The 24177-nt window shown below is 42.0% G+C and overlaps 2 protein-coding genes across 7 annotated transcripts in view; both read right to left on the reverse strand.

The window, feature by feature from the left end:
- LOC308100275 (histone H1-like) overlaps positions 1-24177 on the reverse strand; it is a gene marked incomplete at both ends in the record, with an annotated part of 201694 nt that overhangs the window by 114185 nt on the left and 63332 nt on the right. The gene's annotated exons all lie outside the window — the stretch shown is intronic.
- Positions 1240-23859, reverse strand: slf2 (SMC5-SMC6 complex localization factor 2). 6 transcript variants are annotated; one of them, XM_080449248.1, is made up of 22 exons: positions 23710-23859; positions 20209-20467; positions 19372-19551; positions 17447-18691; positions 16890-16937; positions 16198-16252; positions 13657-15419; positions 13017-13093; positions 11596-11697; positions 9813-9980; positions 9038-9140; positions 8630-8717; positions 8354-8495; positions 8082-8169; positions 7123-7299; positions 5405-5499; positions 5110-5197; positions 4062-4178; positions 3656-3733; positions 3448-3534; positions 2795-2863; positions 1240-1742 (listed from the first exon to the last, which is right to left on the reverse strand). In XM_080449248.1, the coding sequence occupies exons 2-22, from the start codon at positions 20410-20412 to the stop codon at positions 1587-1589; spliced, it is 5130 nt and encodes a 1709-aa protein (XP_080305374.1). In that variant the 5' UTR covers positions 20413-20467; positions 23710-23859; the 3' UTR covers positions 1240-1586. The 6 variants fall into 6 exon arrangements, with proteins under 6 accessions (XP_080305374.1, XP_080305373.1, XP_080305376.1 ...); XM_080449247.1 differs by having other exon boundaries at positions 20209-20470; XM_080449250.1 differs by lacking the exon at positions 16890-16937 and having other exon boundaries at positions 17459-18691; positions 20209-20470.

A 24177-nucleotide genomic window follows, 5' to 3' on the forward strand; every position in this document is an offset into this window, starting at 1 on the left:
CTCACACACACACATACCCACAAACACTCTATATTCAGTATATAGTCATTATTGAGATTCCAAGATTATATTGCTTCCAAAGATATTGGTCTGGTTAGTAAATCATTTTGTTCATCAGTGATTTTGTTTTACAGATGATTCCCTCTCATGTGCACTCGCCACCTCCTTACAAAAAGTATTAAATAAATGTTTTGGGCCAACAAAGTAGCTTTACATGTAATGAAATGGATTGGTGTTCATAGAAAATTAATGATTGAATGAATTTGAAAGAAATTGTTGCAGAATTCTAACCCTGAACATCAGTTTGTTCAGGGTTGTTTTGTTAATACTCACTGAGTTTACTGGCAGTGTTCAATCATGCGTGAGGAAGATGGAATAGAATACTTAGTGTCTGACTTTAAATAGCTTTTAATGGGTGATATTGTCCAACAATTATTTCCTGATGCTCTTGATTATGACCTTGTCTTTGCAGGACAAGCATCTTTCTTTTCTTTTTTTATGACCAAATATGATATGGTCACCCATGACAAAAACATAAAATTGCAGGACCCCCAGAAAAAATAATAAATGGCACCATTATGTGCTTTAAAGCTGACACACTAGAAATATATTGCACACATTAGAGTGCTTTGGCAAACACTGCAAGATGAGTACGTCATTTTGCCCTTTTAATCGCCCTGGACCTTTTAGACCCAAAAGTGAATAATCTTTCCGGGACGGATACTGATCACTCCCTCGAAGTTCCATGAAAATCCGGCCATCCATGTGCATGTTAATTTTGTTAAGAGACAAACAGAATGGGCCAAAAACATAACCTCTGTCCAATGCCAGGCCATTAAAAACACCTGGGGTTGGAAACCTTGTCCACATAAACAGCTGATCTCTTTCTATCTGTTCTGTTCCTGAGATAGAGCTTCTTACTCCAGAGTTGTGGTTTTGGCAAGTTAGATTTAATACTTGTTAATGCCACTCAGAATTAAATGTAACCACTTGAACCCAAGCATCCCTATCCTAGGGGAGACATTCACCGAAAATCGCGATGAGACATGTTATGAGCTTGTAGATCAGACATTTTCAAAAAAATCTTGAACATTTTTGGAAAAAAAAAATCTTATTTTAACGCAAATCTTGTACGGGGGTCCGTGGCACAATATATTTTAAGATGGGAGTCCGCAACCAAATGCATATTTGAGAAAGTTTGGGAACCACTGCTTTAGTCTCATATTCATGTAAAAAAAAAACTTTCATATTGAGGATCATAAGGACCCCCTCTAAAATGAGATGACACATCTCAAGGGATTATCCTTCTAATAAAGACACCATGGAAGAGCATTCAGTTACATACCATTGTGGGAACCAATTTCAAAGGACATTTTCAAAACCATTTTAATCAAATGTTTATGAATAAAAAAACAGTAATTAGAAAAAAACTAAAACATACAGTATATCAAATAAATTACAAACTGAACTTTTGAATAGGAACTCAATACTGTAATACAATTTGCAAAAAGAACAAAGGCACAAACACATCATCATAATCAATCAATAAATCAAAAAAAAAGGAAAGGAGCCAGGACTGCTCCTGTTCAGCCTTGCTGTCCAGCCCTTTCCTTCTCCTCCTCCGCCCCGTCTTCCTCCTCCTCCGCCTCTATCTCCTCCATCTCCTCTGGGACGGGGTCCTCCTCCTCACCGCTGCTCTGACTGCCCATCCTAATGGGTTTCCAGTAGTCATACAGCTGTCCCTAGAAGAGAACAAAACAGATGATATTAACAAGCTGCAGTGGTGAAATAATGACTCATTTTAATGTCGACTTCCTAAAAGTTAGAAAGGTCCTTCTGCACGCCAAGGACACGTGCGTAGGAGCAGGCAGTCAACGCATGAAAAAATGAAATCCTGCACACCATCTTCACTTGAAGGTCGGAGCGATATTATATTCTCAATAAATACTGTGGCTGTGAGTGAGGACAGTGTGCGGGATGTGTACTGTATTTCTTCCATGAGCTCATGTACAACACTTCCATCTTATGATGTTCATTCATTCAAACCTTTATTTATTCTCGAATGACATTGAGGTTGGCCTCATTTGCAGTGCCGTCGAGATACATCACAGTACAATTTCATATTCACAACAGAACAGAAATTTCCCACCTCCATCTTAAAAGCAGTTGCAGACATTTGTGGGTAGGTCTGCCATCAAAGATTGAAACTGACCGTATGGTCATTCCAAGTAGTTGTGGCACTAAAACAAAAGGCTGTTTTTTCCCATTTCAGTCTTTACTTTGGGGACCTTTAGTGTGAGCCAGTCATTGGAGCGTGTCCTATATGTTACAGGATTCCATTCCAGCAGAGATTTAATATACAATGGTAAAGTTCCATCAACTGCCTTAAAAATTAAACAGGTACCAGTGTTTGTTTCGTGTCTCAGACTCCATTTGCCTTAAATATTACATTCCCTACCTAAATGATTCTTATATGAATTTCCAAAGTGTGCTAATAATTTCTCCTGCCTTATGACTCTGTTTGCACTCGACTTATTTGAAGTTGTTTCGGTCTCTATGTCTCATGTTTTATGTTGTGTACGTTGGAACGGCTGCTACTCTGAACAAGGCTCCCTCATAAAAGAGATTTTCACCTGTATAAAGGTTAAATAAATAAAACTAATTGATACAGAATTCCTCGCCAGACTGTTTTGGAATCTACTTTCAGGCCAACATTCATAAATCCCTCATTGCGGCTTAAAGCAGACCAGTCGTCGTGACTGCCAGCGTCAAGTACAGATTGGAGAAGACTTACATTCAGGGGTCTGGTCCTCAGAAGCAGCATCTGCCACCTGGTGTAGATCCTGGCCACCAGATCCTTCACCTGGAGGGAGAAGGAGAGGAGACTCTTTTTATGCACACAAAAACAACTTCACTTACCACAGTGCATCTACATCCCAGCCTTGATGGTCAGATGTAGCAGATCAGTGATTCTCAGCAGCCCCAGTTTCAAGGCACGGACCCCATTTGATACAATAATCCTCAGTGTTATTCATTATGGTGGTACTGGGAGAGACATCTTTTTTGAGGTGGTACTCAGGGTAAAAAAAGGTTGAGAACCACTGGTTTCAACAAGATAAAACGGCTTTAGAACATAGCAGTGGCGTGTGAACAAACTTGTCTCCGAACATCTTAAGTTAGTTGATGGCAGTCTCAGGAGAGAGGAGACAGACAAAAGAGAAGAGACAGAGGTGACAGACAGACAGAGAGAAGAGAGACAGACGGACATTAACTCCTGAATCACAGACTTTGTTTAAATACTTCATATAGATTACAAGCACATTGTTTTAACCAAACAAAGAGCTCCGTCTACAAAAAGGTAGACTATTAGAATCAGTTTTGGAGACAGAGACAGACAGACACAAAGAGAGAAGAGAGACAGACAGAGATAAAAGCAGATATCCTTACCGTGCTGCGGTACAGGCACTGCTCACTCTCTCTGATGTGAGACTTTATGTGGAACTCCAGTTCTGAACACAACTCCAGCAGGTGCTCCTGAGGACCACACAGCAAGGAGGCGGAGTCAACAGTCCGATATGTTCTTGAATTATTGATAATTTGTTAACAATCGATTAGTCCAATTAACTGTTGCACCCCTACAGTATACCCGTCGTACCTTCTGATGAGTTGTGTAGAAAGGGAGGATTGATGCTTCGTTCATCAGGGTCAGAAGGCTATTGCAGAGGTAGTAGCTCTGAAACACCATGGAGGAAACGTTTTAAAAAGACAATCACAAGAAATGAAATATTAAGTGATTTGTTTTTTACCCCAGCCCGCTCCCATGTTGCAATATCCTAGAGTTTCAATGTACAGAATGTTATTTATTTACATAGCATGTTGTTAAGCAAGATGCTAGGTTCATTGTTTACCTGGCAACCTAGTTTCTTGAGACACTATACTTGCTCTCTCTGCATTCCATGTACGCGAGTATTTACCTGGCTTATTGTAAGTGGCTCTGGATAGGAGTGTCTGCTAAATGGCTACATTGTAATCGTAAATTGTAATTGCAGTAAGTTCCTGACCTTCATGTCTAGCGAGACTTGGTCGTCGTCTTCGCTTGGCTCCGTGGCGTTCTGCCGCATGCCATGGAGGAGCGTGGACGGTCGCATGCGAGGCAGGAAGGAGCGCAGGGCAGACAGCTGTGACAGGAAGGCGGGATAAAGAGTCAACGCAAAAAGAAAATCCATACAGAGCAATCAACTGTACTGCTAGGAAGTAAACGGTACATGACGGTCACAAAAAGAAACTTCGTGAACAGGCTTTAAAGGCCGTCTACGTCAAGAATGATAATTATATCATCAGATCCATTTCAACATTCCCAATTTTTAAACGTGCTCCGTCTTCTTACTTTGATGGTTACTGTTCTTGGTTTAACCTGTCATCATACTATATTATTTCATTTTATACTCACTGTATTGAACAGTGTTTTAAATTTGTTATTCTATTAATGGAATATATGCCATCCTAAGGATGTGATGTCTTTCAAAGTTCGCACTGGTTATTGTATGTCATTTTTTTACTTGTTTGATGTGTTTTTTTTTCCAAAGCCCACATCGCCATTGACGTGTTTTCAGCGTTTATACGGTAGATGATGCTGTTCGCTAACATACGAGTTCACCATTTGACTCCCAGTGAAGCAATGAAGCAGCAAATCACGTGATCGCAAAAAATAAACTGCCACATTCACTTCCATGTTAACTCTTTCACTGGCAGGAATCAATTCATTCATTCATCCGTCTCCGGCCCCCTTGCCAGCGAAAACGGCGATTTTACTGTACTTTTGAAAAATCATGGAATATTCCCCGTGACCTCAGTCCTCACGGAGATAGACTCATTACACACACACACAGGGGTGTCGTAGTATAGGGAAAAATGTGTCCGGTCGCGATCCTCCATTCCAGGGCTATGACAGTCTGAACGTGGTTTGTTTTTTGAAAAACAGCAGACTTTTTACAAATCCTATCGAAATATCATTTAACTCTGCAATGTGTTGAGAGCTTAGATGCGTAGATTAGGCCGTTTTCGGGGCACAACCAAGCATAACTCCGGCTTTACACGACAAGAACTCACCTGGAACTCTCCGACAGTGGGCTGGTACGTGCAACTTCCATCCAGGAGGGTGGAAATCATGCACATACTCAGGTGTGTGCGCAATTGCCTACACACACAAAATTTGATGCAAATCAAACCCACAAAGGATCAAAAAACAAACATGAATATCGTCACAGTCGGTCACTTCATTATTTTTGGCAAGTAGCACAAATAACCGACTTTCCGTGACAGCCTTGCACGCCGAAATAAAGTGTTAATTTATGCCGAAAAAACAACATAAAAAGCTGTGTAATGTATAGCCAGAGAGCCTTACTGTCCACGGTTGTGACGAGGCAGCTTGTTGACCAGACAGCACATGTTGTGGTGGTCAGCGGTCAGCTCAACCAGAGCCGCACACATCCTGGGAAGCTGAGGGGACACAACATGACAGCGTTATCAACAGTCTTGGATAGTCCATGAGCCAGAGCCCCAAAATTGAGCAAAGATTATCGAAAGAGTGGGCAAAACCAAACCTATATTAAATTGTTCATAGGGTCAATACGAGTAAATAAATATATGATAACCTCTCCACAGGAGCAGCTTTTTCATGGTTATCACACATTTTGTTATTTTCCCCATACGTACATGACAGGTGAAAAAATGACAACATTTAAAAAAGAGTTATCATAATGAAACTTCCTGAGTTGATTACTTACATGAAGACAATGATTTATCGTATTACAAGTTTTCTGAAATTGTATATTTAAATATGCAAATTAGGCATTTAGTCCATGAGCCAGAGCCCCAAAATTGAGCAGATATTGAATATTCCCTCGTTAAAAACCTTTGAATCCAACATCTTAACAAAATGAAATAAGTATGTTGACTCTGGCTTTGTCCAATGTTGATTCTGGAAAGTTATGCAAATTTGGGCATATTTTCCTATGCCTAATTTGCATATTTAAATATACAATTTCAGAAAACTTGTAATACGATAAATCATTGTCTTCATGTAAGTAATCAACTCAGGAAGTTTCATTATGATAACTCTTTTTTAAATTTTGTCATTTTTTCACCTGTCATGTACGTATGGGGAAAATAACAAAATGTGTGATAACCATGAAAAAGCTGCTCCTGTGGAAAGGTTATCATATATTTATTTACTCGTATTGACCCTATGAACAATTTAATATAGGTTTGGTTTTGCCCACTCTTTCGATAATTTTTGCTCAATTTTGGGGCTCTGGCTCATGGACTATAAAGCCAAATAAAATCTCACGACTGAAAAGTTGTGTCAGGCCAAGTCCCAATCTCTGATTTGTGAACACAGTAGGATGTACTTGTAGAATTATGATGTTTATGTATTATCATTCTAAGCCTATGTTCCTGCTGTTCTACATACATTTATGAAATATCTTTAATCTATTCTATTGCTAGTACGACCACTTCAAATACTCTACTACACGCTCACAACTTGTCACGCTTCTGTGTGCTTCCATAGAAGACATGCTGCCTTGTATGGAATCGTAGTGACTGAGAACTTTAATCCAATCCCTTTAATTAGGGCTGCAAATATCAATTCACTTCTTAGCGATTATTCTATCGATAACGGTTTTGATTAATCTGAATAATCAAGCAGTTTTTTCAATCAAAACGAAAGAACATTATATATCGACTGATCGATTAACCACTTCAGTGTTGTTTCATGCTTCATTGCACATTGTGCAAAACATTTGAAGTTAGATAATCTACAAGCTCACAATGCATTACAATACGAAATTTCTTGCCCAAATATTCCCCCCAGAATAGCAGCATTTCCCAAACACTGGGTCTAGAGTAGACCCATGTCTGGGTTGCGAACCATTTTTATGGGTTAAGTTCCCTACTTTTCAATTATTTTTGGAAAAAAGGCACCTTGGCACGCTTGTAGATCAGTATTAAATATGGCTTATGTGAATAAGTCTGAATGTATTTTAAAAAAATAAAGTTTGGGACCCACACTGCGCTAGGGTTCACGTGATTAACACTGACTGGACATGTGGCTGAACTCACCACGGCGTCCCAGTCGCTGACGTTACTGATGATGCTCTCCAGCAGACAGCACAGCATCCCGTGTGGCTGCAGGACCAGCTCCACGTCCAGACTCAACCTGCAGACCACCGTCAGCAGCAGCAGCAGCTCGTGGTCATCGTACGCGCGTGGACACAGACACGTGCATAAGTCCAGGTACTGCACATCAAGAGAGAGAGGACATTTAAACAATTAATGGATGACTACAGGGCAGGCTCCCCTGTGTACTCATTATGTGTCCGGTTCCGGCAGAAACTTTGAGAGCTTTTACTCAGATTCTTGGTTAGAGGTTTACAACATTCAAATAAGCATATATTCTTCAAATATTTTCAGATTCCAATGAATGACATATCATTTGAAAGCTACCTTTATAATCTATACGTCTACAAAAGAGTACAAATCACAGCTGTTTTAATGACAGATATGTACATGAGGCAATCATAAGTAGAAGATTAACAGCCGTGGCAGAGTTTACAGTCAATAACACAGTATACAACCAGCTAAGTGGCCTTGTGGTTAAGAGCGACTGAGATTGGGAGGTCGGGGTTCAATCCCCCGGCCGGGTCATACCAAAGACTATAAAATTGGGACCCAATGACTTTCTGCTTGGCACTCAGCATCAAGGGTTGGATTGGGGGTAAGTCCCTGCGACATACTAGCTCAGGGGGTGTACTTGTACAAGCTGCCTCACGCTATAGGAAGATAGGGTCCTGCCCCATAGACTGAATTTGCTCTGCAACCATTGGTTCCCAATGCTACTTACTTAAGAGTATACACAGAAAACAAAGCTGTGTGTTTGGCCTGTGTTGTCAGGACAGCCTGGCGAGAGGTTGTGCTCAGGGCTTGTTCAACAGTCTGTTGGAAACTGTTCAGAATTCTGGTGCCATGGCTTTGGATACATCGGTGAGCAGAAGTATGAATCGGGCGTAAGATGTTTTTACCTGGAGGACGTAGTTAAAGTTGTCCAGTGGGAATGCACTTGGTTTCCCACTGCTTGATGGGCCGTCACTGCCAATATGGGTGCCTTCCCTAGAGAGACATACACACACAGAGAACTGGGTCAAATCAACTTTTAAAACATTAGCCCACATGTTGCGCTTTTAACCAATATTTGTGTGTGTGTGTGTGTGTGTGTGTTTATGTATGAGAATAGAGAGAGAGAGAGTGTGTGTGTGTGTATGAGAATAAAGGGCGTTCTTAAACAAGGACTCACAGAACATCTCCCTCTGTGAAGGAGGGCTGGAGGGTCTCATTAGGATACAGGCCCACAAAGGAGACTCCCATATTCATGAAGACCAGCGTGAGCTCCGAAATGCTGGGAACCCACACTGCAAACTGCTGGCTTCCATTTTTCACTACAAACACAGCAGGAAAGACAAAGGTTATATATTAGTTATATTATATCTCGGGCCCTTTCTGAGCTGTAAAACAAAATGTATATTCTAGCAATATAAATAAACTAAAGGAGTGTCGGAGTACAAATGCAGACCTCTCTGATCGGCAGCAGCGATGGCGATTTTGCTGAGGGAGTTGTATGTCAGTGTGGCGGCCATAGTCTCTTTGTGCACCGACATGAGCTGAGGGGGGAGAAACCACAACAATGACTACAGACTGATGCCAGGTTTTCATCATATTCTAATACATTTGAAAAACTTGATTTGATTCAACTTTATTTCTAAACTAAAATTTTAAAGGTGATAATAAAAAAAAAGAAAAATAGCCTATCTACAAGCTCACAGTGCATCGCAATGCGTAGTAAACTTGTAGATCTGTGATTTTGGAAATACTATTGAAAGTTCTCCCATAATGACATGATGTCCAAGATAAGTTGACATTTTGTTATCAAAAAAAGTCAAATATTGACTCTGTCACCGTGTTGAGCAGGGAGAGACGTTACCTTGAAGAGGAACAGCGTGACGTCGGGGGGGCAGGGAGACGAGCCGTAAGCACTGGTAGGAAGGTCAACTCTCAGGTGCTTTCTGAACTGAGAAGGTCTGGAACTAACGGAGGGAGAAGAGAGCCTAATTTATAGTCCATAATGCAAGGCAAGTTCATTTGTTTTAGCACATTTCAACAGAAAACATTAAGGCGGAGTTTTAACCCATTAAGACCTGAGGCCGAGTCTACAAATGTACAACGGTTTTCTGACAAACGTATGTCGCTATATCAGTGGTGCTCAAACTTGTTCATGTCAGGGACCCCCAAAATGATGTGTATTTGGCCGCAGATCTACAAGCTCATAGCATGGCATGAAGTGACGTGCTATGAGCTTGTATATCTGCTATTTTTGAATAGCCAAAGTATAAAATATGGTTAAAGTGGTTAAAATTAAGAATCTCAGAAATTGTGGCCTGGCAAAGGCAAGGCAAAAGGGGGAATAACTGTCAGAGCCGGTATGTGGACTTCAAATCTGCTATACAATTACAATACCTGTGGTTCTCAATCATTTCAAAGACGACCATAACTCTGTGTACAAAACTACAAATTGAACCAAATGGACCGTTCCATTTGTACGCTCTCAAGAGTTACAGACCTCACTCACTCTCAAGAGTCACAGACCTATTAGGGTCCATTTGGAACCCCCTCAAGAAACCCAGAGGGTGCCTGCACCCTACTTTAAGGAAAATAAATGTGTTAAAATCCTAAAGGATCCCAAAGCCCATATGGCTCACCAGAGCAGAGCTTTCTGCACGGTCCCCTGTGGCGTGACATTGCACTGGCCGGGCTGCAGGGAGTCCTGGGTGAAGATGCGTCCAGCGCTGTCCAGGTTGAACACCTCTTCTCCTGGATGCACGTCTCGCATGCTGCTGGGGGCCAGAGCGTAGCGCTGCAGGAACTCCCTGGGAAACAAAATGATACCAAACATGAATTAAAGCAAAATAAAATTGGCGTCCAGGACCCCAAATTGATATGCATTTGGCTGCAGACCCCCATCTGAAAATATGTTGTGCCATGGACCCCCCACAAGAGAAGATTTGTGTTAAAAAAATTTAAAAAAAAAGAATTCCAAACATTTTCACAATTTCAAAAATAGCAGATATCCAAGCTCGTAGATCTGCTATTATTGATTAGCCTGCGCCACGTTGTGAGCTTGTAGATCTGATATTTTTTTCTGCGCAACATGCTTCCATAGAAGACATGCTGGCTTCCAAATGACTGAAATCAAACTTTAATCCATGTAGCAAATGAACGTCCAGTCATGCAATGCCAAGCAGACACATTCAGGTGCACTAACGCATCCATTCCCAACCCCAGTGGGCCGCTAGGGTGTTGACAAAACACCCCTTTTAAAAGTAAACAAAATGTGATGGTATTCTTTTGTTAAAACCATACAAAAATCACTTCAATTTTTGATGGGAACTGAAAGTACACTACGTTAGTTCCTTTCATCCAAGCCGGAACACATTCGACTGAATGGTCATTCAAATAAACATGCTCTTTGAGGCTTTCAAGTGGGCCTTGATCCAGAAAAGGGTTGACAACCACTAATGCGCAAATACTGCATTCAGGGCATCCGTTTTCCAGGGTTGTCACGATCATAACATTTGAGTCGATGAAATTGTCATACAAACTGATGTTTTCATTGTGTTTTTGGCATTGAACATTGGAACTGTATAAAATACACATAACATCTGTTTGTCTTTTAGGCTTTGTAATTATAATTTTTTTACAAAGGGCAGAAATGACAAATAAGAAATGCCTGACAATGACCAGTCAGTAACCAATAATACAAATACAGAAGTTATTTTCAAACCACGCCATATATTTAATAATTTTACTCTTTCCAAATGTTCTGCAAGCTCACAAAGCACCGCAATGCGTTGTGAGCTTGCAGATCTGCTATACATCATTAAATTGTACGAAGCTTTTTCTACAGATTAATCTATACAGATGAACGTAAACGATTCTGAAGAACAAATAATTGTGATCATGTAATAATTGTGACAGGCCTTTCCGTTTGCCAGTGTTAATTTTGAAATTTTGCATTTTGTTTTAGTCATAGACTTAAGGAATAAAATTCAATTTAGTTTGTCACATTTTAGTCATCTGAAATGTTCAATGAAATAGTTTTAGTCTAGTTTTATTTGGTTTAGTCGACTAAAATGTACTTTTGGCAGGCCTTGATGGTGTCGTAATGCCCGACTTATACTTAGTTGTGTGGCAAAAATAGAATACAAGCAACGTGTCACCAGCACGTTGTGAGCTTGTCGATCGGCTATTTTCGGAGCGTGACACCCACACGCAACTACACATAAAATTACTTGTCTTAGTTCTACTGGATCTCAACATTTTAGCCTAGTTTTTGTTTGACGAAATTGTCAATTTATTTTGTCATAGTTTTAGTCATAATAGCTTCTTTTTTATTTTGTTAGTCAGTGAAAAAAAAGTAGCCTAGTCGACGAACATTTTTCGTCATTGTTTTAGTCGACAAAATGAATACCGCTGTTAGCTTACTGCTGTTCAGCTGAGATGGCGTCTTCTTGCTCGGCCTCTGCCTCTTCGCTCAACAGATCCACTTTACAGTCCTCCAGCAACCTGTTCTCGTTCGCCTTCGATCTGAGGGACAAACAAAACACATTAAAGCTGTATGATGTAACTTTACTTTGTGAATAAAATGTCATTTAGTCCAATCTGTATAGTAATCCAACTTAACTTATACAATTGGGGAGGTTGTATTTGGTCTCTTTTTTTCCCGAATTATTTATCCCGCGATTTTTGTAACCCATTTTTTTCACCCGGTGCCAATTTCCCAAGTGATCCTGGGCGCTACACCAGTCCCCTTCAGCCTAGGGAGGCCAGGGCCGAGCTCATGCTTCCTTCAATGCATGAGAGCCAACTGACCTTCTTGTCACCTGACAGGGGGGAGTTTCCCTGGTTGGACGTAGCGCGTGGAAGGAACACGTTATTCCAACCAGTTCCCTTCCCCTCCATCAGGCGCCCCGGCTGTCATGGGGAGGCGGTATAGCGACCAGGATTACTACATGTTTTTGTGAGGGTATTAACTACCCTAGGAGACACGGGGAGAACATGCAAACTCCACACAGAGTAGGCCCTTTCACCAACCCCACCGTCTCTTTGCTCTTCTATCGAGACATTCAGATCCTGTGTCTAGGTTTGACACAACTTTCGACATGATCCCGTTTCTGGTCAAAGGTCTTTCATTCTCAAGGTCAAAATTCAATTCCTCACCTGAGCGAGCAGGCAGGCTCTATTATGTCAGGGGTTAAAATTGAACATGAAAGTTAAGTACACGTTTGGTAAACAATTACAGGGCAATTATTATTATTATGTTATAATATACAAATATTATTACCGATCAATAATTTTCTTTGATTAATCGAGAAGCGTGTTTTGAAATATATTTGAAATAAGATAGATGGGATGGAAACGAATCGATTAAACACTTAAACGGTATTTTATACTTCGCTGGACAATGGTGTCATTATAAAATCTCCATAAGATTAAAGGAGTAGTTCACCCAAAAAAATTACTTATTTTCTATAAAATGCACACCCCATGAAGCCTTGAATTCAAGATTTTTTTAAAGGTTTTTGTCGCATTCCTAAGCTAATAATTTGATTCCTGTCTCCTACCGGCTAATGTATCCGGTAGCAGACACAAAGAAGATTATTTGTCTCCTACCGGAAATACACCCAGTCATCAAATTATTGGCTTAGGAATGCGACAAAAACTAAAACAAATCCATGAATTCAAGGCTTCATGGGATGTGCAATTGATAGAAAATAAGTAATTTTTGGGGTGAACTTCTCCTTTAAGGTGAATGATTGACCTCTCATTAGGGATGTTGGAAAAAATCGATTCAACCCCAAAAATTTTTTTCCCTTTTTGCTGGTAAAAGTTACAGGAGTTCTTACTCTATGGTGTTTGAGATATGGAGCCGTGTCTGATCCAGGGTGTTCTTGTAGTGGACCATTTTGGACGACAGAAGTTGCTGAGAGAGAAAGAGACAAACAGAGGTAATTAGATCTGCAGATCCAGTCAAAACAAATCAAACAAGATTGTTGAACCACGGTCGGGTCCATTTCACAGGCTCACTAATCCAGCGGTTCAAGGACCCCCAAACTGACATGTATTTGGCCGCGGACCCCCATCTGAAAAGAGTTTGTGCGAGGGACCCCCAGAAGAGAAGATTGGTGTTAAAATAAATTTGAATTTCTTAAGTTTCTCAAAAATATATTTTGAATAGCCAAAGCATAACATATGTCAATGGTTAAAATGATTGTAGTGCTATATTAAAATATTTACCTGGAGACCCCCTGGAACCCCCTCATGGACCCCACTTTCAGAACAACTGATTTAACGGATGACGGTAATTAGGCCACAGACCTAAATAACTCTTAAGTGTAAGACTTACAGACCTGTTAAGGGTCCATTTGGTTCCTATCTATCAACAATTTAGCTGGGGGGACCCCCTCTACAACCATCTGCAAGGACGCCAACTTTGGGAACCACTGCACTAATAATCAAACATTACAAGTTACAGGCCAAACTTACCGTATTGGTGCGCTCAGGTTCTGGCATGGGCGTCTGCCTGGTGATACGGTCCATGATCGCCCGCATCGAGCGCATCTGCTCCTCCTCCTCACAGCTGCTGCTGCTGCTGGAACTACTGGAGCTCTGGGACAGGTTCATGTCCAGCTCAAAGCTCAGGCCCAGCTCCAAAGCCAGAGGGTCGTCATCCGCCCGCTTCTCTTCGGCTTGTTGGCCACCGGCCCGACGGGCCGCCACCGCAGCCGCCTGGGGAGAACCGCGAGGCGGCACGGAGGAGTCGCATTTGGAGGCAGCGGCGGAGTCTTCTTTCAAAGCATCGATCTGGCACAGACGTGCGCTCTTGCGCGTCGATTTGCCCCTCGATTTGCCCCTTTTGTCCTTGCGCTGCTGGAGCGAGGAGGCGGCGAATGGGCCGTTTGGGAAACTGCCACCTTTTTTAAGATGCATGTTCTCCAAATTCAAACGGTCCAGTTTAACCACCGCCATCATTTGCAGTTTTGGCCATTTTTCCATGTCCAATGAGCGTAGGTTCAGAGTTACCCCACCCTGTGACCCGACTCTAAATGTACCGGAGCCCGCCACTCTGGCGGCGGGGGGACCCTTTTCTCTAGCAGTGTTTGCTGGTTTGTGTACAGGGTCAGGAGGAGTGAAGAATTCAGCAATGTCATGTCCCCCTGAAGCCACTCTCTTATGTTTTAATGACAGTCTTCCAACATATCCAGTGTTTGGTTTTGGGGTAAGTTTAGTAGGCGTCCCGTCTGTACCTCGCCTCTCTTGTCCCCCTGTCTCTCCTTTTGTGTCAACTCTTCTCTGGTACTTGACCTCTACCGTTGACTTATTTTGGGAAACTGTACTTGCAACAGGAAGAGGAGGGCACAGCTCTCCTTCATTAACCTTCCTTCTGTATTCTTGAATCCAGCGCTTCAGACTCCCCTTTTTAGGCAGGCCAGGGGAACGTATGTCCTTCTGCTTTACAGTAAAACCCCGAGAGGGCGGCTTCACCCCTGATGAGGACTGTCTGGGTGGCTGTGACAAGGACAGTTTGGTCACGGGAGACTTGGGTGGCTGGGACAATGCCTGTCGGGTCAGGAGACAATTTGGCATCTGTGGCAAAGACAGCCTGGACATGGGAGACTTGGATGGCTGTGGCAAGCTCAGTGTGGTCACTGGAGACTTGGGCGGCTGTGACAAAGCCTGCCTGGTCAGAGGGGACTTGGGAATCGGTGACAAGGACACGCTGGTCAGAGGAGACTTGGGAGTCGGTGACAAGGGCAGTCTGGTGAAATTAAAGTTTAGTGGCTGTGGTGATGATGGTGGTCTGGTCACAGTAGACTTGTGTGTCGGTGAAAAGGACTGTCTAATCATGGGAGACATGGGTTTTGGTAAGAACTGTTGGTACTGTCTGGTGAAGGGAGACTTTGGTGCTGGTGACAGGTACAGTCTGGCCAGAGGTGATGACTGTCTGGCCAGAGGCGATGTGGGTGGCTGTGATGAGACTGACAACTTTGTCTGCACAAGTTTAGATGACAGTGTCGATCGGCCAGATGCTGGTGCTGTATATAGACGGCCTTGGGCGGTCTTGGGTGACAAGTCTTTGCTCAGTGAAGGCTTGGGTGCCAGTGATGGGGAGAGGGACTGCCCAGCGCTGGTACAGACCGGTGATCGTGCTGGTACACAACTCGGGTCCTGGACGCATAACTTCTTGGCAGAGTTGTCAGCGGATTCAGATTCCCTGGGCCTCTTCAAAGACAAGCTAGTGCTTCCCCCTATTAGAGAGAAATGGACATGAGCATTAGCTTTAATTACTGTGTTTATAGCAGGTAAACTCCAATACCAGGCAAAGGACATGAGCATTAGCTTTAATTACTGTGTTTATAGCAGGTAAACAATCTGTATAGAGCACTATCATATACTGTAATTATCCTCACTAATAAAATCCCTTCAGCCACAGATTCAAGGATTATTTATCACTCACTTATACTGTACACGTATGTTCAGTAAAATGTTGGTGCCATATGGTATTAAAACAAAATAGATAAAACAACATTCTAAATGTCATTTGATTGAAGGAAAACAAAAGCCAACAGTGCCATAATGCACTGACCATTTATTGGAATTGCATTACTCTTAGTTAAACTGCAATGTTGAGAGCTCGCATAAAGAAGAATTTCACACTTTTACTTTGTAACGGTGTGACGTGGCAATAGGTTTGGTTTGACTGACGTCAATAGCAGTTGGATCGGCCTGAAACCTTGCCCAAATGTATTTAACCTTTATTTAAGATTCTCTGAGAAATCATTGAGGATGAAAATGAGTTATAATGAGATAAAATTCAAACATAAGATCAACAAATAGGAATCTATTCAAATACAAAGCAATCAACAAATAAATAAGTTAAAACTTGCAGACAGGCAACCTTTTCATGCATGTATTGAATAGTAATTGCAGACTTCCAAATTTCTATACTTCTCCAGTTCTGGAAAACAGCAGCCAAGCACGCTCCATGAATAATCTAAATGCAGTACAAAGAAAATACAACAATACCTGGTACGGACTTCTTGTTTGAAGCGTTGTCCTTGTGTTGTTGGGAGGCACAGTCCTGACAAAAGAAGCAAGCAACTCGTTGAAACAGGGAGTCAAAAATGTTGCACAGCACCACTCCCACAAATCAGTAACTGGAAGTAAAAATTCTGACACATTAGAGCAGAGTATGCACTTTAATCAAAGAAAAAAACTCAACTGCTGCCAGTGCCTTCACACTTTAACTCAGGATTGTCAAGGTGGCGGCCTGCGGGCGTTTGTCGGCCCGCGGAAAGGTCCATGGCGGCCCGCGAAATACTTTAAAAAATAGTAAATTGATACATCTAAAACGAGAAAAAAATAGAGAAAAAAAACAGCTGCCAGCAACTTCGCCACTTGGCTGTGGCACTCAGAGCCAAAATTCCATTAAGCTGGGCACTGAATGAGTTAATAATGAATAAAACTACTATAAAACAGTAACAACAACACTCTACCAGCTTCGAGTGGTGGAAAATAGCAGATCTACAAGCTCACAATGCCTTGCGCTTGTAGATCGGCTATTTTCACATGGTTACTGTTTTATAATAATAATCGAAATCTACAAAGTAACTAAAGTTTTCAAATAATTGTAGTGGAGTAAAAGTACAATATTTGAGATATAGTGGAGTTACTGGAGTATTAGAAATTGGAAATACTCGAGAGCCAAGTGCAAATACCTCAAAATTGTACATAAGTAAATCTTCGAAAAATGATATCTCCTGGTGCTGTGAAGGAAAAAAAAAGATGGTTTTGGCACTCAACAGTTGTATTTGAAAAGAAGAATATATACGGTTTTGGCACCCAATGTGTTAATTACAAAGCCTCAAATTAATTAGATTATTTTTTGTAATAGATTCCCAGCCCTAATTACCGGTAATAAATAAATAAATAAATATATATATATATATATATATATATATATATATATATATATATATATATATATATATATATATATATATATATATATATACACACACACACACACACTAAAATAACAGGTGGTATGTGTGTGCCCATGGTGGCTGCCCACCTCAACCGTTGGATCAATGTGGCCCTCAACCCAAAATGAGCGCGACACCCCTGCTTTAACTCAAGCATAACCACTAGTTCTTTCTCAGATTTGCACATTACAATATTTCCCCTTACTAAGACTTAAGATTAGTTGTGATTCAGCTATTGACCCAAGCTCCAAATTAAAATATGTTAAACCATCACATATAAAGGGCTTTACCTGATGACCTACCACAGGCCTGCGTGTAAGAGGAGACAGTGAAGGGTTGCATGCAGTGGAGGACAGTGACAGGCAGTGTCGGGTAGATGACAGTCGGGTGGAGGACAATGATGGACTGGGTCGGGGGGACAGTAAAGGACTTTGTGGGGTGGAAGACAGTGATTGGCTGGGTCGAATAGAGGACAGTAAAGGGCTTTGTGGGGTGGAAGACAGTGATGGGCTGTTTCGGGTGGACAGTAAAGGACTGTGAGGGGTAGAAGACAGTGGTGGACTGGGTCGAACAGAGGACAGTAAAGGACTGTGTGGGGTGGAAGACAGTGGTGGACTGGGTCGAGTAGAGGACAGTAAAGGACTGTGTGGGGTGGATGAAATTGATGGACTGGGTCGAACAGAGGACAGTAAAGGACTGTGTGGGGTGGATGAAATTGATGGACTGGGTCGAACAGAGGACAGTAAAGGACTGTGTGGTGTGGAAGACAGTGGTGGACTGGGTCGAGTAGAGGACAGTAAAGGACTGTGTGGGGTGGAAGACAGTGGTGGACTGGGTCGAATAGAGGACAGTAAAGGACTGTGTGGGGTGAATGAAATTGATGGACTGGGTCGAACAGAGGACAGTAAAGGACTGTGTGGGGTAGAAGACAGTGATGGACTGTTTCGGGTGGACAGTAAAGGACTGTGAGGGGTAGAAGACAGTGATGGACCGGGTCGTGCAGGTGACCGGAAAGAACTGCATGCTGTAGAGGATTGCGACAGGGTTTTTGGGGTAGTCGACAGGGTTTTGGGGTTAGAAGACAATGACGGGCTGTTCCGGGTAGGGGAAAATAAAGGGCTACATGCTGCAGGGGACTGCGACAGGGTTTTTGGAGTTGTTGACATGGTTTTTGGGGTAGTTGATGGTGACAGGCCGTTTTGTACGGTAGGGGACAGTAAAGCCTTTACTGTCGGAGAATATGACGGGGTTTTTGGGGTACGCGACAGTGATGAGCTGTGTTGGGTAGGTGACAGTGAAATGAGGTTCCTTTTGGGGAAAGTTATAACCTTAGAGGGTTGGCCGGACCACGGATGCCATTGTCTGTGTTCAGGATTCCAGCTTGGGAAGGGCAAAGGCAGGCTGACACCAGTCTTTGGGAAGGGTAAAGGCTGCCGGGCGCCAGCCTCCTGGTTGTGTGTGACGTAGACGGATGGCAGAGGGGGCCTGTGGGACTGGACAACAGGAATGCAGCTTCCAACGTCACTGGGTTTAGCCTAACAGAGAGCACAGACAGGGGAAATAAATCACATCATATGAGACACATGAACAGGCCAAGGACATCGGATAACACTTGATAACATAATGATGAGAACACTTAATCTCGTCGCTGTCGGGAGGAAACCTTGCACAATGTACATGCATGTCCAAAACCTGTTACTTTTCAGGAAAAGGAAAAAAGAACCCGTGTTCCAATGGATCTAATGTAGTTATTATTTAGTCACAAGCTCTTGTTAATACTTTTCATTAGTAAAATATGTCTAAAAGCCACAGACAGACTTAAAGTGGCAATGACATTTCTACCACTGAGCAAATGCAAATGCTTGCTCAGGGAAGAAATCTAATTCTGACCTTCTTCAAGTCAAATTTTGTGTCAAACCAGAAACAAGATCAAAATGATCTCGATAGAAGAGCAGGGAGACAAATACAACCACCAATTAACATACTCTACCATACAGATTGGACAATATAACATTTTATTCACAAAAGAAAGTTGCATAATACAGCTAAGCTTTAACCACTTCACTTTCAGAATTTGTCCATTTGTCCAAGATCCATTTTGAGCTTGTGAGGGCAAAGTAGGGCATTAATTTACAAAACAAACGAAGACCAGTTGAAATATGGAGACACAAGGTTTCTGCCCTACAGCAATGGATATACAAGTGTCAACAACTACCTTGCTCGATTCCTGTGCTTGTGTCGTTGCACCACCACCACCACCACCACCACCACATTCCTTTCCATTGCGAACTGAAGACACTTTAGGTTTGGTCAGTTCGTCTGTCCTGCTGCCAGGGAACAGACAGCTCTGGCCTAGATTCTTCGCTGAACTGGGGCTTCCAGAAGTCTCATGCTTCTTTGAAAAAGAAGAACGAAAATAGCAGGTCTACAAGGTCACTACGCGCCACATCGCAAGCTTGCTAGTCTCGCGTAGCCAGACAACTATTCCACAATCTATATGCTATATTGAGTCTGGAACTACACCTCCTAAGTCCGAGAACGGAAGCTGTCCATCCGTTTCGTCTTTTCCGTTCACGAAAATATATTTTATAATATCTTTACATTTTAGAATTTCTGATAAGCAGCAACCTATACATGCTTTGCTTATATTGATGTATATATTAGGACAAATTTGCACGACTGTAATGACGAAACGGAAGCGGGGAGGAGGCGTCACATCCGCTCATTTTCAGAGCTTCCGTGCTCCAGACTGTATAATGGAAGCATTTGAAGATTGCGGGAGGCAGCAGTCTGCTTCGCAAGACTATGAGCTTGAAGACCTGCCGTTTTCAAAAAAGAATTTGAACTTTTTTAATTTTGGCCCCTACCCCATATTACAATAAAATACGAACACTGAAACTTATAAAAACTAAGCCTTTAGCTTTCATAAAATAACTTAACAAGCAATCCCACTTAAAAAAAAAAAAAATTAAAACTAACTGAAATTGAAAACATGAAGTCTATATGAAATAAAAATAAAAACTGAAATGAAAAATTCAAAAGGTATAATAACCTGAGGCTGGAAGACTCTTGAGATGGGTCTGAAGTAAGACGGGCCACTTCCCGAGTTGTAGGGACCCATTAACCCTTGAGATAGGGGGGAGGATGGCACCGATCTACCCATTAACCCTTGAGATTGGGGGGAGGATGGCAGCGATCTACCCATTAACCCTTGAGATTGGGGCGAGGATGGCAGCGATCCACTTCTGGACTGCATTGTTGTGGCTATCTTGGATTCAGCAACCAGTGATCCGAAAGGTCATCATAGGGACCTGCTGGAAGAAGAAAGGTAGCTGGAATTGGTATCAAGGTTTGGAATTCTGATCCAGTTAACCACTTAGGCCGAAAGCAACTTAGATGCTATCTGCATCTAGGTCGCAACACCCTCTATTGACCGCATCCAATTTGCAACACCCCCCATTGACAGGCCATTCATCAAACAGAAAAGGCCTATCTGATTGTATTATACGATGATAAACTGAACGATATTGCAGCTGTACAGAAAGCTTGGTACATGACCCATTTCAAAATTGCACATATGCAGAGTTTTTTTAAATGAGTGCTTCCAAACTAACACATAGGGAAAATAATCCTGACTGAACGGAGTTTGACATAAAGTTGACCATAACATTGGTGGATTTTTTTCAAACAAAGTCTTGACTGAGAGGATAACCCAAGCTGTCCGTACAGCTGCAATATTGGTGAGTTAAATGTCGTTTAATGCAATCAGATGGGACTTTTCAGTTTCATGAATGGGCTGTCAATGGAGGGTGTTGCCACAGCCACTTAGATGCAAATTGCATCCAAGTTTCTTTCGGCTACGCCCCATTTTAAATCTACAAGCTCACACATCTCACTTATGACACGCCTAAATAGGGAAGCCAGGGTTACATTTAAATTGAAGTGCATGTATGGATCATCACAGCGGATCAAGAAAATAGAAGAGTTCTCACTCACACACTGTTGATCCCTTCAATTACTTTATTTGGGCATACACCTGAGTGAGTGATGTTTTGAGCACACTGCTCTTCTTCAGAAACACCACCCACTCAGGTGGATGCCAAAATAAAGTTATTGAAGGGAGCTTCAGCGTGCACCCTCTTCTATGTCTTTGACTACTGTGTGGTTCAACACCTGCATTTAAAATGTAGGCGACCTCCTTTGATACCAACAGACAAGAGGAAAATGAGAACTCTCTCGGTCTCTCAGCGCACAGGCTGCTTTCCTGCCCCTTCAAGATAAGACCTTAAAGGCAGAACGGCCTAGAGCAGTGGTTCTCAACCAGTGGTCCTTGGCTGGGTACCAGGGGGTCCCCAGGGAAATCAGATAACATAGTCACAATCATTTTAACCACTTAGCTTTGGCTATTCAAAAATAGCACATCTACAAGCTCACTGGTGCTCACTGGCGCACTGGTGCCGCGCTATGCGCTTGTAGCTCTGCTATTTGGGGAAAATCTTGAAAATGTGCGCACATTTAAAGCGAACATTTTTAACAAAAAAAATCCCTCCCTGATGGGGGGCCGCGGACACATTTATATCAATTTAGGGGTCCTTGGCATGAAAAAGGTTGAAAACCACTGGCCTAGAGGGTGCTTATTATTACCCCAACGTGTGGCCGGTAAACACCTAAAGCCCAGTTCACCAATGATCACAATGCAACGAAACCTTTACAAGACGTTGCAGAGAGAAATTGCAGCGGTCAGAATTGACCCATTGGGCAAGTTTGGGATAATGTTGCAAGTTGCAACTCGTTGCGCTGCGAATCATTGCCATGAGGCTTAAGGCAGAGTGGCCTTGAGTGAGAGTGTCGTTTCAATGCATGGGAGGGAAAGGGGAGATCAGCATTGGTAACACCTGTGAAGGAAGTAACCATGCAGCCCAATTTCTTTCCATTACGGCTGCTGTAGCTTAGAGCGTCTTGCTCAAAGCCACACAGACTTTTAAAAATACTGTCCCAGCCATCATTACAATACAACGACAAAAAGACAACATGACAGGAGGTGGCCAAGTCACCCATGTTTTGCGTTACAATATAATAGGATAATGTTAATTTGCAACATTTCAGTAACCTGGTTCACAAAGTTGGATCCAAGAGTCCCCGAGGGGGTTCCTACTAGCTAAATGAGTCAATATAGCACCAAAACCACTTTTATCCTATATACATTTGAAAATAGTCAATCCATTATTTTTAAAAGTTTTTAAGAAAAACCAGAACATTTTGGAAAACCTGTATATGGGGGGGGGGGTCCCAGGACTCTCTGGCACAAAATATTTTCAGACTGGAGTCCACGGCCAAATACATTAATTTCGGGGTTCTTGACATGGAAAAGTTTTGGCTAACATATGTCCAGAACACAACAGTCCACAAACATATTACACATTATGTATTCTCTACAGTTTCTAATTATAAAAGCACCACAATTAGCCCAAACTAAAACGTGTAACTTTAACGTTAGCTGACGCTTCCTTGCTGCAGACATTTATACATTTTATTCAGTGGTGTAAACTGGAGTACAATTGAGGTATTTTTTTACTTTACTGGAGTATTTCCGATTTTCAGTACTTTTACTTCTAGTCCACTACATCTCAGAGGCAAATATTGTACTTTTACTCCACTACAATTATTTGAAAACGAGTTAATTTGTAGATTTTGATTACTACAAAACATACATTAACATTAACCACTTTATCCCTATATACCATTTTGAAAATAGCCAATCTACAAGCTCGTCACTTTGCCACGGATTGTGAGCTTGTAGATCTGCTATTTTCAAAAGATTTTTTCCACATTTGGACTTTAAGTACATCTTGATGCAAACAGTTTTGTACTTTCACTCAAGTAAATTTTGAATACTGGACATTCACTTGTAACAGAGTATTTCTGCATTGCAGTATTGATACTTTTACGGAAGTAAACCATTTGAGTACCTTTTCCACCACTGATATTGATGTATTCGCTACAGCAATGGTTCTCAAAGTGGGGTCCGGGGACCCCCAGGGGTACTTGAGGGGGTTCCCAGCTAAATGATAGATTAGGCACCAAATGGACCCTTATGGGTCTGTAACTCTGAGAGTACAAATTTGTACACTCTCAAGAGTTACATTGACATAGATTTTACAATATAAATTGCGGTCCAAGTGATAGAAATGCCATTAAATGGGGGTCTGTAGCCCTAATGCATGTCAAACTGGGGGTCCTTGAAATTAAAATGGTTGAGAATCACTGCTAGAGCCGTAAAAAAAATCTTCTCTTATGGGGGTCCCTGACTTATCTTTTGAAATGGGGGTCCACGGGCTAACAAGTGTCAATTTGGGGGTCCTTGACATGAAAAAGTTTGAGAACCACTGGTCTACAGTTTCTAATAAATTAAAGCACCATGATGAAACCCTTGACAGTGTGTAGCAACAGACCCGGAAGTGCCAATTCGTTCAAAACAGGTTAGGTTAGCATCGTTAGCATAGCATAACAGCCTTCAAAATAAACAGGAGGATAAATTAAGCCTTCGTCTTACTTTAACACATCCTTCGTCCGTCTTTCTTCTCCTTCGGGATGCGACGCGACGCACAGCGCTGAAATGACACAGCAATGTCACTTTAAAACAGCCTTCAAAGCGGTACTAATGTAAACTAAAACTAAAAGCTGCAGAACGTGAGTTCTTCAGTCTCTCTGGATCCCGCCTCCTCTCACTGGACTATACACACCATAGATATAACAACCCAGTGTTGCCAGGTTTCACGAGAGAAGTAAGCAGTCAGGTCTAACAAGCCCAAAAGAAGCGACTGGATCGCAAGCTCACAACGCGTCGCGATTTTAAAATGTGGAATATTTTTTAAACATGATTCTAACAACACAAATCTTGTATGAGGGTCCCTGGAACTAAATATTTTCAGAAGGGGGTCCTCCAGGACAAATACATTTAACATTTAACAATTGTTAACAGTACGATGGAACATCGGACTACGAATTTCACCCACTTTTT

The sequence above is a fragment of the Gymnoscopelus braueri genome (assembly GCF_963280865.1).
Source record: "Gymnoscopelus braueri genome assembly, chromosome: 14".
NCBI classification, from domain to species: Eukaryota; Metazoa; Chordata; class Actinopteri; order Myctophiformes; family Myctophidae; genus Gymnoscopelus; species Gymnoscopelus braueri.

Bases quoted from the DNA above. Each gene is read 5' to 3' on its own strand.
- slf2 (XM_080449248.1), bottom strand. From the start codon at position 20,412: ATGCAGTCCAGAAGTGGATCGCTGCCATCCTCGCCCCAATCTCAAGGG. The intron at 8,496-8,629 runs GTCTGCATTTGT...CTGTGTTTGTAG, and splicing joins CGCTGCTGCCGATCAGAGAG to TGAAAAATGGAAGCCAGCAG. The intron at 3,734-4,061 runs GTCAGGAACTTA...ATGGTGTTTCAG, and splicing joins AAGTCTCGCTAGACATGAAG to AGCTACTACCTCTGCAATAG.